Genomic DNA, 17156 nt, shown 5'->3' on the forward strand with positions numbered 1-17156 from the left:
GAAAGTAAGGTTAATAATATAACTTAGATTACACATTTTTTCAGTTTTACTCAAATTAGGGTGGTGCAAAAATGAGTACATCCCACAACAAAAACTACTACATCTAGTACTTTGTATAGCCTCCATGATTTTTAATGACAGCACCAAGTCTTCTAGGCATAGAATGAACAAGTTGGCGACATTTTGCATCATCAATCTTTTTCCATTCTTCAACAATGACCTCTTTTAGTGACTGGATGCTGGATGGAGAGTGATCCTCAACTTGTATCTTCAGTACTAGATGTTGTAGTTTTTGTTGTGGGGTGTACTCATTTTTGCGCCACCCTAATTTGAGTAAAACTGAAAAAATGTGTAATCTAAGTTATATTATTAACCTTACTTTCACGTTATAAGTTAAACAGATGTTATATTAAACTTTGTCTTGTCAACATTTTGGAAATTGTTTGTGTTCATTGAGATACTGTTTAAAATGTTACTTTTCAAAGGGGGTGCACTCATTTACGCTCAGCACTGTATATGTATATTTAACAGTTATTCCACGAAATCAAGTTGTACATGAGCCGATAGCCAACGAGGCGCATAGTGCCAAGTCAGCTATAAGTCATGTAGAATAGAATAGAATGCTTTTATTGCCACTTTTTTAAAAATTATTGCCTTAACAATAGAAATGGACATTTTCAGGAGAGTAGCTATTTTTTTATAACCATTTCCTGACTTATTAAGGTCAACACACTTCTCCCTCATTTGGTTTGTGTGTTCTCTTATCTTTCCCATGTTAATGGATGACTAAGGGAATTTGGCCTCTGTGTTACCTCATATTTGTACCCCAGTTTATCAGGAAGTCATGGATTACAGCTTGAAAGTTCCTACTCACTCCAATCAACTTAGAAATGTACAATTTAAATGGGAAACATGCTTCAGTTACATTGTGTTCACTAGAATTCAGGGGTGCCAATAATAGGGGTACATGTGTTTTTGTTGAAAATAATTATTTCTTGATGAGAGATTTGTTTTTCTCTGATGAATTTTTTTTCTATTAAAGGTTGGATTTTTTTTCTTTTTTTCGGTGCATGTGGTCTAATGTTTATATGACTTTTTTTTAAATTTCAAATACTGTGCCACTTTCTGGCTTTGTTGCAGGTCTTAGTGTTCAGTATATTATTACTGGTTCTGGTGATTCTAATGGGTGAAATAGAACAAGAGCTACAGTTACAAAACTACTATAATTGACCACAAGCCACTAAATGAAATCTGAGAGAATATGGGGCAAAATATCTCCATTTTATTCCACCCAGGTCCTGTTCATTTTTCATTTCTTTGTTTTTCTTTTCTCTGATGCTTCAGGTTCTTGCCAGGTTGATAAAGACCAGGGGAAAGTCCCAGACCAAACACCTCAATGTTCAGATGGTGGCTGCAGATAAACTTGCTCAATGTCCCAATGTAAGTTTCCCTTTTGAATGGAAAGTTTTCAATTTTAGCATCTTATTTCAGAATATGAATCACTAGAGTAATGATACTGACTAAAAGTTAAATAAAAATAGAATGTGATGATTGCAAACCCTATATTTCATTGAAAACCATACAAAGACAACATATCAAATGTTGAAACTGAGGAATTTCATTGTTTTGGTAAAAAATATATGCTCATTTTGAATTTATTGCCAGCTCCACATTTCAAAAAAAGTTGGCACAGGGGCAACAAAAGACTGGAAAAGTTGTGATTTTTACCCATTCCTCAAGGCAAAACTGCTCCAACTCCTTCAAGTTAGATGGATTGTGTTGGTGTACAGCAATCTTCAAGTTATGCCACAGATTCTCAATTGGACTGAGGTCTGGGCTTTGACTAGGCCAGGGGTGTCAAACCTGATCCATAAAGGGCCGTGTGGCTGCAGGTTTTCATTCCAGCCATGCAGCAGCACCCTGATTTGGCTTATTCAATCAACTGACACACCCACCCTTTAATCAAGGGTGGGTGTGGCTGCAAGTATTTGACTGTGTGAAGACAGTTCAGTTGATTGAATGAGCCAAGTCAGGTGTGCTGCTGCATGGCTGGAATGAAAACCTGCAGCCACACGGCCCTTTATGGATCAGGTTTGACACCCCTGGACTAGGCCATTCCAAGACATTTAAATGTTTCCCTTTAAACCACTCCAGTGTAGCTTTAGCAGTATGTTTAGAGTCATTTTCCTGCTGGAACATGAACCTTTGTCCCAGTCTCAAATCTCTGGCTGACTCAAACAGGTTTTTCTCCAGAACTGCCATGTATTTAGTGCCATCCATCTTTCCTTCAAGCCTGACCAAGTTTACTGTCCCTGCAGACGAAAAACATCCCCACAGCATGATGCTGCCACCACCATGTTTCACTGTAGGAATGGTGTTCTCAGGGTGATGGGAAGTGTTGGGTTTGTGCCAACACATGGTGTTTCCCATGATGACCAATAAGTTCAATTTTAGTCTCATCTGACCAGAGAATCTTCTTCCATGTGTTTGGGGAGTCTGACACATGCAGTTCAACAAACTCCAAATGTGTTTTCTTATTTTTTCTTTAAGCAATGTTTTTGTGTTTGTTTTTCTGGCCACTCTTCCAGAAAGCCCCACTCTGTGGAGTGTATGGCTCTTTGAAGCTCCTTCAGTGTTATCTTTGGTGTCTTTTTTGCATCTCTGATTAATGCCCTCCTGGCCCAGTCTGTGAGTTTTGGTGGGCGGCCTTTTCTTTTCAGGTTTGTAGTGGTGCCATATTCTTTCCATTTTGCTAGAATGGATTTAATGGTGCTCCCTGGGATATGGGATATATTTTTTATAACCCAACCCTGATCCATACTTCTTCACAACTTTGTCTCTGACCTGTTTGGAGGCTCCTTGGTTTTCATGTTGCTTGCTTAGTAGTGTTGCAGAGTCAGGGTCCTTCCAGAACAGGTTGCTTTATACAGACATTATGTGACAGATCATGTGACACTTTGATTGGACACAGGTGGATCTTAATCAATTAATGATGTGACTTATGAAGTGAATTGGTTGGCCCAGCTCTTATTTAGGGGTTTCATATGAAAGGGGGTGAATACCTATGCACACTCCACATTTCTGTTTTTAAATCTTAATTATTGTTTGTGTCACAATAAAAAAGTACCTTTAAAGTGGGAGGCATGTTGTGTAAAAATGGTGCTAACCCCCTAAAATTCCATTTTAATTCCAGCTTGTAATGCAACAAAACAAGACAAACACCAAAAGCAATGAATACTTTTGCAAGACACTGTATGCTCCACTATGTTTGTGAAACAAACCAAACAAACACACAAAATACTTTACCTGTGTGTTATTAACATTGTGCATGACTTGCTAATTCTTTTACATTTCTTGGTAAATGAAATATCGCAATTAGAAATGCATGTTAAATATGTTTTCTTGCATGCGACTCTATCTGAGTTTTGCTTGAGGGCTTAATCAGAAACTAGTTTGTTGGAATAATTCAGACACTTTTTCTTTTTTTTTTTTAAATTGGGATTTGGATATTCAGAGGTTTACTTTTCTTTGTTTCCCTATGCACAACTAATAAATTAAGCTATTAAATGAAGACAAAATGTACTTTAAATTGAAGATTCATTTTAGTCTAATTATTTCATTTTAAATTTGCATTATATAATTGTGTATTTTAAATGTTTACTGGTGCATTTTAGCAACTGCCCTTTGGCTTATATTATACGTGTTTCAATGGATTGTCCAGCTTTATTTTTTTTCCTTCTTCAGTACAAGATACCTATGATAATATATATTCAGTGAATATATATTAACCCCTTCAGACATAATGTGTACAATTGTACACATGAAGCTCCACAGCATTTTTCCTTGTGTCCGAAGGGGTTAAATGGATTCCTACAAGTTTAATTCTCACCCTCAGCTTCTTCATCTTTTAGGAGATATTTGATGTCATCTTAGATGAGAACCAGCTGTCAGATGCCTGTGAGCATATATCTGAGTACCTGGAGTCTTATTGGCGAGCCACTCACCCCCCAGAGACGGAGACAGCCAAGCCTGCGCTGGAGCCCACAGAGAGCACACTCCCCAGCAGCCCCACACCTGCTAAGGTACACATGCATGCCAAAAAGCAGTGGAGGGTTCATTCAATTTTCTGTTCCATTCTTTACTTAAGTACAGTAGTTGAGAAGGACACTTTTACTATTATGTGTGCTGTCATTTGTAACTCTTTTTTCCCCTCCATCAACTAAAACTATTTAAAGAAGACAGATATGAGGTAGAAGAAACTCTGGTGAGTGATATGGCATATGCTGGATTTAAATAGATTATAAGAGAGTATAATCCTTTTTTAGGAAGTAGCTTAGTCTTTATATAGTTTTCATATAGTTGGATGTTTTGTTAAACAACAGTAGTTTGTTTAGTTTCAATAGTGCTAGAAAGGGTTTCCTCTTCTCCAGTATTAAGGACAATAAGACATTTTAAACCACCAAGAATATACTTTTAATTTGTATGCATAAACCTGACAAAATAAATAAAAGCTAATGCATGTATGGCTTTAAATTTGTATGCCAGATTGGTATGCCTATATCCACCTCCTGTCAGCTCTCCAGACCAGGACTCTCTTTAATAAGCATCTTCAAAGCATCCTTCTTAAAATGATCTGATCACTCTTCTATAACCTGCTACATATGACAATAAATAACAAGTATATATTCTATTGGATGAAATGCCTCCCCCCAGTGTTGTAGTTGAGTCACTAAACCTCAAGTCCAAGTCCAGTCTCGAGTCCTCAGTGTTCAAGTCCAAGTCATTAAAAAAAAATTTTGAGTCGAGTCCACTGTTGATCTGAGTCGAGTCCGAGAACAAGACTCCAACCGCACCATTTGACGGCGGCTGTTTCAGCGCCATTAACATTAGTTTGTTCCTGAACATGACATATGAACAGGTGAATGTGCTTCTCTTTGTCAGGGAGTGCGACGTATTCTGTCAGAGATGGTTGGGAGATGGATGTAAGTGCAAAAGGTGTGTTTATTAATACAAGTGAAGACAGGTAAACAATCCAGAATGGCAGGGAAAATTGTAAAACAGTGAAACAGGCAATAGGTCGAGTGAGGCACAAACAGGCTATCGTAGACTTGGCAGAATCAAAGACGAGAAACAGGAAATCAGGGATCAGGAAACCAAACAAGGAAATAAGGCTCAATAATGTGTCAGCAATGCAACTCAATACTTCGCAAAGTAAGTGCATTTTCATAGTTTTTATATAGGCGAGCTGATTACGCGTTAATCCTGTGCAGGTGCGAGTCGTTTACAGCACACACACGCGAGAGTCTGCTCAGTGCATGCGCTGTCCAGAGCGCACCCAAGAGTCTATCTGATGCACACACCAAGGCATGCAGGTGTGACACTCTTGCACGAAATTCGTACAAAAATTAATGTAGATATAAATATCTTATGCCAAATTATTATGGCATGTTACAAAAAATAAAGAAAAAATCCGAGTCCTCATCTCCAGTTTATGAGTCCGAATGCAGTTAATGCACAAGTCCAAGTCCAAGTCCGAGTCATCAGTGCTCAAGTCCAAGTCAAGTCACGGGTCCTTAAAATTAGGGCACAAGTCGGACTCGAGTCCAAGTCCTGGACTCAAGTACTACAAGCCTGCCTCCACCATCTAAATGGATACTTAAAAGAAGACTTTAAAATATACATCATACTTAAACATGTCTAAATCATCATGGGGTACTGAATTTTATGAATCCTAATTGGCAATACTTTTTTGGATAGTCCAATTTAGAAATGTCATCAATCAGCTTATGAACTGATTTTTGTCCATGATATTTATCTACCTTTCAAAAACATGTCAGAAAATGTATCATTCCAGTTCTCAGAATAAGCCCTCTGCATACATATAATGAAGAGGTGCACTTTAATTCTGCACAATAATATGAAATAAAAAAAGGAATTTGAATGAGCTAAGTTGGTCAACAACTTGCTTGGACAGATAGTTTTGTCCAAAAACTAATTTTGATAAAATCATCTTGAGTAACTCAAGATATTTTAAGAATGATATGGTATATTCATTTACCTTCATTATTCTAATCTGTAACATTAGGATGACTCGAAAAGCAAGAGGACGGTGGCTACTAAGAGAAAGGGATCTCTGGAGAACCAACTGGACCATCCCCAGAATGAGGAGCAGAACGAGGGTGAAAAAGAAGAAGTGAGAGAGGAAGAGGCAGCTGAGGAGGAGCACCTCCTGAAGAATGAACCAAAGAGACCCCAACATGGCCACCATCACCACCGTCACCATCATCATCACCACCACCATCGCACCAGCACAGACCACGCTGAACAGCACAACCACCACCCTGCCCACTTACAAAACATGGACATAGATTATGTGACCAATAAGAACTCAGAGCCTCAGAGCCATCATCTGATGCTCGATGAAGGATTGGATCAAACTGAGACCAAACACTCAACTCAGATTACAATTCATAAAGACCAAAACCACCACCATCACCACCACCATCACCACCGTAAGACCACAGACATTCCCAATGACTATGGACCTGACTATAAGCTGAAGCACAATCAGCGCAACAGGCAGCATGGTCATCAGAGACAGCTACGCCCCTCTAATGAACAAATGCTCCGCTCTCTTCATGAACAGAGACTGCTGTTAGACCACTATGAATCAGCTGAACATGAACAGCACTACAGCTCTGAACACCAATACCACTACCGTAGCCGAGAGCGAGACAGAGTCAGGACCAAAGAGAGGGAAAGCAACAGACATGATGAGGCTAGAAACTGGAACAGAGATATGTATATTCACTGACTGATGTGGATTTGCAGTGTGCTGTTACTGCTGTGTGAAAGATAATTGTAATACCAATACTTGTACTGTTCAAAGGTCTCACCAAAAGCATGCACAATGTAAAACTACCGTATATGCTTCGAATGTAGTTGCAAATGCAGGTTACCTAATTATTTTCAAAAATGTACTGGTATTTTAAAACCATTTACTACAGCTAATTAATCTCAATATTTTACATGCCAATCTATTTAATTTTCTTACCAGAATGGTTTAAAGTTAATTGTTAAATGCAAGGCCAACCAGTCATGAGCAAAGTAAGTGTCGTTTTAATTATAGCTACCTGCTGTTTTCATTTGAGCCATTTTACAGAATTATTCTGTTTCTCCCATCTAATAGGCATGTAATCTCATAAAACAAATGTGAAATAACAAAATTAAACTAGCTTTTGCTTCCTTAGTTTGCCTTAAGAAACTTTTTACTGGTAGGCTAATCATACTTGAAGCTAAAAATTAAATGAAATTGCACATAAAAAGTGGCTCAGAGGATCTTGATGGGACTTTTGGCATAGTACAGCTGTTGGTATTACAGTATGCACTTTGTTTGCTTTCTCTTTCCATTCCTCACTTATATGTCATTCATTCTTTCACCTTTATTCTTTTATTTAGTCATTCCCAGCCCCTCATGCTATCTGAGGCTGATCATATAGCAGTTACCAGTTCTGAAAATACATGTTTCTGATCATTTCGAGGAATACAGTGGCACTGCATACTTCTCAAATTCTGTATGCATGCACCATAATATTGCACTTTTTTTTTTTAATCAAACTGTCTGTGATACTGTTTTAAAAAATCATAAATAAGGACTGGTACAGTAGCTCTGAATTTTGCCCTGGAAATCCTCTCATTTTATTACAAGATTTTGCACTAATATTGATTTCTGATAATGATCGAATGATTTACAGACTTTCAGTATTGTCCCAGGGCATAACCTTTACTCCCCTGACACAGATGACAAAAGTTGTTTATTTTTTCTTTGCCTTAATCTGGTAATTATTTTTTTAATTCTCAAATTATAACAGACCATTCTTCAGATCTAATAAAGGTGATCTTAACACAAACATAATATGATCATAAGCCGATGATAGTATGTTAGCACACAGCTTTGTTCACAGCCTCGGTTTGTGTAGAAAAAAAGTTAACACGTATAGCCAATGAAATATGATTGTCATACTTTAGTGTGCCCCATTTTCCTTTTGATGTCAACAGACTCCAATAGCACACTCTGGTTTATTTCTTGGTTTTTACAGCCATCCCAATTTTATAATTCATCTCAAATTACAAGATTTTTGACACAACTTGAAGTACTGTTCTTGTTTTCAGGCCTGTAGAGAATATAATTACTCTATGCATAAATTTTTGATAATTTCTATGCATTTGTGTATACCTCATTAATGCCTTGGTAGATTTGGACTGATAATGAATAGAGGTTAGTATGTGCTGTAATATACTGTACTATTTATCAGAATAAACTTGCTAGAATGGTTTGCTTATTTATTATCTTTAAATTTATTACTCATTTTATATATTGATACATTATCTTAATATATACAGTGGATATAAAAAATGTACACACCCCATTATAATGATAGTTTTTCTGATGTAAAAAAAATGAAACCATGATAAATAATTTCAAGACTTTTCCCACCTTTAATGTGACCTATAATCTGTACAATTCAATTGAAAAACAAACAAATCTGTTAGGGGGGAAAACATAAAAAATAAAAAATGTACAATAAGCTGGTTGCATAAGTGTGCACACCCTTAAACTAATACTTTGTTGAAGCACCTTTTGATTTAATTACAGAATTCAGTTTTTTTGGGGTCGGAGTCTATCAGCCTGACACATCTAGACTTGGCAATATTTGCCCACTCTTCTTTGCAAAAGCGCTCCAAATCTGTCAGATTGCGAGGGCATCTCTTGTGCACAGCCCTCTTCAGGTCACCCCACAGATTTTCAGTTGGATTTAGGTCTGGGCTCTGGCTGGGCAATTCCAAAACTTTAATTTTCTTCTGGTGAAGCCATTCTTTTGTTGATTTCAATGTATGCTTGGGGTCATTGTCATGCTGAAAGATGAAATTCCTCTTCATCTTCATCTTTCTAGCAGACACCTGAAGGTCTGCTAAAATTGACTGGTATTTAGAACTGTTCATAATTCTCCCCACCTTGACTAAAGCCCCTGTTCCAGCTGAAGAAAAACAACCCCAAAACATGATGCTGCCACCACCATGCTTCACCGTGGGTATGGTGTTCTTTTGGTGATGCACAGTGTTGTTTTTACGCCAAACATAGCTTTTGGAATTGTGGCTAAAAAGTTCAACTTGGGAGAGTTGATGATTTTTTTTTTTTGCAAAATTTAGCCAGGCCTGAATGTTTTTCTTTGTAAGAAAAGGCTTCTGGTCTTGTGACCCTACTCCATAGTTCAGACATATGGAGAATACGGGAGATTGTTGTCACATGTAGTACACAACCAGTACTTGCCAGAAGTTCCTGCAGCTCCTTCAGTGTTTCTGTAGGCCTCTTGGCAGTCTCCCTGACCAGTTTTCATCTTGTCTTTTCATCAATTTTGGAGGGATGTCCAGTTCTCAGTAATGTCACTGTTGTTCCATATTTTCTCCACTTTTTGATGACTGTCTTCACTGTGCTCCATGGTATATCTAATGCCATGGAAATGTTTTTGTACCCTTCTCCTGACTGATACCTTTCACCAATGAGATCCCTTTGATGCTTTGTAAGCTCTCTGTGAACCCTGGCTTTTGCTGGAGGATGCAACTGAGTAAATGTCTGAACTTTATTTGGGGTTAATCAGAGTCAGTTTAATTGATGGCAGGTGTGAACCCAAAAAGACTGAATGCTGGAATTAAATCAAAAGGTGCTTCAAAGAAGTATTAGTTTAAGGGTGTGCACACTCATGCAACCAGCTTATTGTACTTTTTTTTTTATGTTTTCCCCCCTAACAGATGTGTTTGATTTTCAATTGAATTGTACAGGTTACAGGTCACATTAAAGGTGGGAAAAGTTTTGAAATTATTTATCTTGATCTCATTTTTTTTTACATCAGAAAAACCTATCATTTTAACGGGATGTGTCCACTTTTTATATCCACTGTATTTATTCATAGAAACTTTGTTATAGATTTTTATTTTATGACTTCTACATTACTGAGTCAGTACAAAAACATTTAGAGTTCCAAACTTCCATTTTCCAGCACAAAATTAAATGTTACAGGGGAAAAAAAGATTTGCATCTAAGCAGCATATGACATAAGCGAGCACTTTTCAGATTAAAAAAGAAAACATAATGAAGGCTACTGGGTTTTGCTGCAAAATTAAGAAACGAGTGTCACAAAGTGTCCAGAAGAACTGTGGTTGCTTCTGCAAGATGCTCTGTAAAACCTACAGCTCATTTCCTTATAAAACTGCACTTACTGTACCTAAGACTACTATTTTTTTTTAAGCAAAGGGTCGTCTCACACCAAATATTGACTTTGTTTCATTCATTATGGTTTACTGCTATTTATAGTAGGTTTTATTTTAACAATGAAACATTTAATTTCATTATTTTTTAAGCCATTTTTGGGCTACAGCATTGATCCCATAGATCCCAACACCATGCACTTTTAGTTTTATGATTACACACTTTTAATATAGTTATTAAAATACTGTGTTTTATAAATTGTAGATTAAAATACTGATATTATTATTATTATTATTATTATTATTATAGAATTCACATGGGAATTTTACAGCTATTTTCTATACATTGAATGCATGGTTAATGATCAGCATTTCAGCTACAGTATTATATACATGTATGATGTGTTTTAATTATATATTTCATTATATTATTTTTTGATAATACATCTGCATATGATTTAACAGTCAAATTGCATACACTGTAAAAATTGTTTGTTGTTTTAACTTAAAAAATCGTTAGTAGCCAATTAGTAACTGATTATCGTTAGTAACCAAAAAGGCTGCCTTAAAATTTTGGGTTGAATCTCATTCAGTAAGTTAGCACAATGCTAATTGATTGTCTCATTGTGCTGACTTATGATACGAGTTTCAATGAACTCAAAAATTTAAAGCAGCCTGGTTACTAACTTTAAGTTAAAACAACAAATCTCCCCCCCCCCCCCCCCCCCAGTGGATTTTAAAATTACAGTTAATGTGTAGCAAATTATGTTTTAGACTATGGACTGGTTTCTGACTTTACATTCTTTAACACAGTTTTGAACTTAAGTCTGTCAGCACAAAGTGCTAATTTTTTTTCAGCATTTGCAGAAAATGTTTTTAGCATTCTTTAAACTTAAAATACCTTTTTTAATTTAAAATTAAAAAAAAATTGTGTGTTCAGTGCTGCAAGAATGTAGCCAAACTAACCAGCTAAATCATAATTAATGGGGGGGGGGGGCATCCTTTATAAAGTGTTGGGCACCTTATAGTGAAATAGACCAGTTTACAGTTTCAGATAAACATTTGTGCCCCAAAGCATTGATATAATTTCAAAACCACTTGCTTAACACCACAAAACTGGAAGCATTATTCAACATTCAGGCTAGTTAATATTTAATGTACAGAATAAAATGATTAATATAAGAAAGAACTAATAAAAACACATTTATGAAACTTATTCATTATTCTCCATGTGGTCCACTAATATTTTGTTATCTTTGTCCTCTGACATGGGGGCTTCTGTAGTGTAATACATTGGGTTCTCATATGAAGGTGCAGCATCCCAACTGCTGGTTCTTCTGTGGTAGATGTAAGCCAATCCAGCCAGCACAAACAGCACTGCCAACACCACAACCACAATCACACCAGCAAGGCTCTTATGTGTTACAGTCTCACCTATGGAGAAATGAGAGAATACAACATTGAGACACAAGATTCAGCATTATAACTAAATTCAAAATTCAGGAAGCATCTTTGTGTAATAAATGTAATGAATGGTGGTATAAAATGAAAAATTATTCATACCCTTTATACCATGAAATTGAGCACATACTACGTATTTTCATTGATTTAGCTGGGCTATTACCTGTAGAATGAATTGATGAAGTGGTTGGCTTTGGAACTGCAGTAAAAATAGGAAAAGGAAAAATGTGTTCAGGTCAAACATGAATGAACACAGGTTTCCAGTGCTTAGGAAATCCTCTGTATATATCCATCATTATTACACAACAGCATTTAAAATAGCATTAAAAGACCAATGCGTTAGACATGTGTTTCTACTTCCCTAGTTCTACTTCCAGGCTCCTTGTGGGTGGTACTAGTGGAGTATCATTGTTTCCTTGCCAAATACAAATCGCAAAATCATCACCTTGTCACCTCACATGGGTAGCCTATAAAAAGTCCCTACTATATTACAGTAATCCCCTTTAGCATTCTCATCTTACAATGAGTTGAGGAAATAGATTCAAATATATATATCGTGCTCTATCCTGTCTAGCTGATTATATTATTGTTAATATTTTCAGTCAAAGGGTGGCATGGTGGTGTAGTGGTTAGCACTGTCACCTCACAGCAAGTTTGCATGTTCTCCTTGTGTCTGCATAGGTTTCCTTAGGGTGCTCCGGTTTCCCCCACAGTCCAAAGACATGCAGGTTAGGCTAATTGGAGGCTCTAAATTGAGCGTAGGTGTGAATGTGAGTGTGAATGGTTGTCTGTGTCTATGTGTCAGCCCTGTGATGACCTGGCGACTTGTCCAGGGTGTACCCTGCCTTTCGCCTGTAGTCAGCTGGGATAGGCTCCAGCTTGCCTGCGACCCTGTAGAACAGGATAAAGCGGCTAGAGATAATGAGATGAGATGAGATATCGTGCTCTATCCTGTCTAGCTGATTATATTATTGTTAATATTTTCAGTCAAAGGGTGGCATGGTGGTGTAGTGGTTAGCACTGTCACCTCACAGCAAGTTTGCATGTTCTCCCCGTGTCTGCATAGGTTTCCTTAGGGTGCTCCGGTTTCCCCCACAGTCCAAAGACATGCAGGTTAGGCTAATTGGAGGCTCTAAATTGCCCGTAGGTGTGAATGTGAGTGTGAATGGTTGTGTGTCTCTGTGTATCAGCCCTGCGATGACCTGGCGACTTGACCAGGTTGTACCCTGCCTCTTGCCCATTGTCAGCTGGGATAGGCTCCAGCTTGCCCACGACCCTGCACAGGATAAGTGGTTACGGATAATGGATGGATGGATATTTACTATGGTTCACTGTGTCCATAAAACAGACACATGGCCAATTGTTTGTCAGTGTGCATCAGCATGGGCACTGAGGATGTATAACAATTTCATAATTTTTATGACTTAAATTTGTAACTTCTGTATACAAAGCTTGATGTCTAATCATGTCTAATGGACATGTTTACAAATGCATAAGTGGAAGCAGCAGCATTACAAGGCTTCCAGTGAGAAAGTGAACCATGGCAGCAAATACAGCTTGCAATCATTGCAGTGTCCTTAAACAAGCTGGGTAATTATATATATATATATATATATATCATCTCATTATCTCTAGCCACTTTATCCTTCTACAGGGTCGCAGGCAAGCTGGAGCCTATCCCAGCTGACTATGGGCGAAAGGCGGGGTACACCCTGGACAAGTCGCCAGGTCATCGCAGGGCTGACACATAGACACAGACAACCATTCACACTCACACCTACGGTCAATTTAGAGTCACCGGTTGACCTAACCGGTGACTCTAAATTGTCTTTGGGGGAAACCGGAGCACCCGGAGGAAACCCACGCGGACACGGGGAGAACATGCAAACTCCACACAGAAAGGCCCTCGCCGGCCCCGGGGCTCGAACCCAGGACCTTCTTGCTGCGAGGCGACAGCGCTAACCACTACACCACCGTGCCGCCCATATATATATATATATATATACACACACACACACACACACAGTGGGGCAAAAAAGTATTTAGTCAGTCACCAATTGTGCAGGTTCTCCCACTTAAAAAGATGAGAGAGGCCTGTAATTTTCATCATAGGTATACCTCAACTATGAGAGACAAAATGAGAAAAAAAAATCCAGAAAATCACATTGTCTGATTTTTAAATAATTTATTTGCAAATTATGGTGGAAAATAAGTATTTGGTCAATAACAAAAGTTCATCTCAATACTTTGTTATATACCCTTTGTTGGCAATGACAGAGGTCAAACGTTTTCTGTAAGTCTTCACAAGCTTTTCACACACTGTTGCTGGTATTTTGGCCCATTCCTCCATGCAGATCTCCTCTAGAGCAGTGATGTTTTGGGGCTGTCACTGGGCAACATGGACTTTCAACTCCCTCCAAAGATTTTCTATGGGGTTGAGATCTGGAGACTGGCTAGGCCACTCCAGGACCTTGAAACGCTTCTTACGAAGCCACTCCTTCATTGCCCAGGCGGTGTGTTTGGGATCATTGTCATGCTGAAAGACCCAGCCACGTTTCATCTTCAGTGCCCTTGCTGATGGAAGGAGGTTTTCACTCAAAATCTCACGATACATGGCCCCATTCATTCTTTCCTTTACACAGATTAGTCATCCTGGTCCCTTTGCAGAAAAACAGCCCCAAAGCATGATGTTTCCACCCCCATGCTTCACAGTAGGTATGGTGTTCTTTGGATGCAACTCAGCATTCTTTCTCCTCCAAACACGACAAGTTGAGTTTTTACCAAAAAGTTCTATTTTGGTTTCATCTGACCATATGACATTCTCCCAATCCTCTTCTGGATCATCCAAATGCTCTCTAGCAAACTTCAGATGGGCCTGGACATGTACTGGCTTAAGCAGGGGGCACTGCAGGATTTGAGTCCCTGCCGGCGTAGTGTGTTACTGATGGTAGCCTTTGTTATTTTGGTCCCAGCTCTCTGCAGGTCATTCACTAGGTCCCCCCGTGTGGTTCTGGGATTTTTGCTCACCGTTCTTGTGATCATTTTGACCCCACGGTGTGAGATCTTGCGTGGAGCCCCAGATCGGGGGAGATTATCAGTGGTCTTGTATGTCTTCCATTTTCTAATAATTGCTCCCACAGTTGATTTCTTCACACCAAGCTGCTTACCTATTGCAGATTCAGTCTTCCCAGCCTGGTGCAGGTCTACAATTTTGTTTCTGGTGTCCTTTGACAGCTCTTTGGTCTTGGCCATAGTGGAGTTTGGAGTGTGACTGTTTGAGGGTGTGGACAGGTGTCTTTTATACTGATAACAAGTTCAAACAGGTGCCAATAATACAGGTAACGAGTGGAGGACAGAGGAGCCTCTTAAAGAAGAAGTTACAGGTCTGTGAGAGCCAGAAATCTTGCTTGTTTGTAGGTGACCAAATACTTATTTTACCGAGGAATTTACCAATTAATTCATTAAAAAACCTACAATGTGATTTCCTGGATTCTTTCCCCCCATTCTGTCTCTCATAGTTGAAGTGTACCTATGATGAAAATTACAGGCCTTGCTCATCTTTTTAAGTGGGAGGACTTGCACAATTGGTGGCTGACTAAATGCTTTTTTGCCCCACTGTGTATATATATATATATATATATATATATATATATATATATATATATATATATATCTCCTCTTAAGATTTTCACATATGGCATGCAGCTGAACAAGCTTACAATGCTATGACAAATGTGGGTAGTGTCTCTATGAAGTACAGTTGCTCTTGGCTCTTTAAAAGACAATACCCATAACTGCAGGCTTAATAGGTACAAACCCCCTACTGGCAACATTCCAAACAAGCAGTTGGGAACATTACAGATCACTCATATGTACTGTATATGAGAAGGCAAGTTGGCTGGCTCACAGACCATTGTCAGACCCTGGTTTAAAAAAAAAAACTATCACTTGCTGCTATTACATGGAATGGCCTGGGAAGCACTAGATCATCACCTCGTTCAAATTTCAGAAAACACAACCTGGATTGCAGGTTTTCTGTTTTTGTTAAAGCCAATGTCAGATAAGCAAAGGGCCTTGGCAATACTCAGAAAAATGAGCCAAGCAAATGATCAGTAAACAGGTATAAACTAGACGAGGGTAAGAGGTAAATAATACATAGGCTACTAAGAGCTCACTCTAACTTTATATGTCTGCCTGGGATATGATTTACCCTATATCTTTGGACTGTGGCGGAATCCGGAGCACCTGGAGGAAACCCACGCAGACAACATGCAAACTCCACACAGAAAGACCCCCGTCGGCCACTGGACTCAAACTCAGAACCTTCTTGCTGTGAGGCAACAGTGCTAATCACTACACTACCATGCCCTCTCCATGCAAAGAGGGAAATTGTAACAAGATACCTCCCAGAAATGCTGGGTGGGCAGCATTTGAAGGAAAAAAAAAGAGATCAAACTGTCAATTTAACCATTCTTTAACAAAGTCAGCTAGAGGCATCTCTTTCTGGGTTTAACTTAAAAGTGTACATGGCAGCATTATGTGTGCAATGTGAACTGATTGACGGGTCGCCACTGAGAGTACATAAACTAGTTACAGTAAAACTTTTCTTAGACATGTGGAACAGTGGTCCCACTGCGGGACCTGGACTTGGTGATAGGCTTGGTTAGTGCAAAGTTGTCATATTAACCAGTGGGAGGGAGGATATAAAGCCAAACCCAAATTTTCTCCCAAATATAATAGGGCACAGGGCAATACTTAACCAACCAACCCATCTGCTATTGCAAATGAGAACATGCCCAGATCAATCCTGTGTCTTGTCAGGGATATCATGAATTATGTGCAAGTAACCAGCCATTTGTTTGCTGTTGGGAGCACCATAAAGTGGATTTGCTTTGGAAGACAGCTTAATAAATTGGGTAATGAAATGCCTTGAATGCAGGTCAAGCGGTGCCTTCTTACTTTACTTGCCGTTTGACATGTGCTTTCAGGTGGCAGTAAGAGTAATGTCATTGGTGATGGTGTGTTGTTTACTATATGGTTTATGATATCATGTACAATTGTCCTATTTTGCCCCCTAATTATCACCAATTGACAAGTAGTGTAGGCTATGTTGAGCCTGCTTTTTTTTAAATTATTACTGTTGTACTCAGTTTCGCAAATATCCTAAATCTTTAAAATATTTACTAACTACAAAGATGATGTGGATGCCAAAAAAATGAAACCTTTTTTTAATCTTTGAAAAGACATAAGTGGCTTTGTCCATCTAGCCCATTTATATGAGCTGCCCCTGCTCATCCTCAATAGAGTACAGAATCAGCACCTTCAGTGATTGTCCTTCTTTGAGGATCATAATTATTTCGATCAGATCTGTGAGTGAATCTAATCCTCAAGAATGAACAATTGCAGCACTATCAACAGTATGACCAGAC

At 38.5% G+C, this 17156-nt stretch overlaps 2 protein-coding genes across 2 annotated transcripts in view; one reads left to right on the plus strand and one right to left on the minus strand.

Moving 5' to 3' along the window:
- Positions 1-6814, plus strand: part of cacnb2b (calcium channel, voltage-dependent, beta 2b) — a 64292-nt gene extending 57478 nt beyond the window's left edge. The window contains exons 14-16 of the mRNA XM_060919055.1: positions 1345-1440; positions 3912-4082; positions 6086-6814. Of these exons, the coding sequence (XP_060775038.1) occupies positions 1345-1440; positions 3912-4082; positions 6086-6814 (996 nt within the window). The remainder of the gene's footprint in view (positions 1-1344; positions 1441-3911; positions 4083-6085) is intronic.
- A 4587-nt stretch (positions 6815-11401) lies between these two features.
- Positions 11402-17156, minus strand: part of mrc1b (mannose receptor, C type 1b) — a 41416-nt gene continuing 35661 nt past the window's right edge. The window contains exons 30-31 of the mRNA XM_060932154.1: positions 11891-11926; positions 11402-11700 (exon numbers count right to left, since the gene is read on the minus strand). Of these exons, the coding sequence (XP_060788137.1) occupies positions 11480-11700; positions 11891-11926 (257 nt within the window). The 3' untranslated portion in view covers positions 11402-11479. The remainder of the gene's footprint in view (positions 11701-11890; positions 11927-17156) is intronic.

Source organism: Neoarius graeffei, chromosome 1 (genome assembly GCF_027579695.1).
Source record: "Neoarius graeffei isolate fNeoGra1 chromosome 1, fNeoGra1.pri, whole genome shotgun sequence".
Taxonomy (NCBI): Eukaryota; Metazoa; Chordata; class Actinopteri; order Siluriformes; family Ariidae; genus Neoarius; species Neoarius graeffei.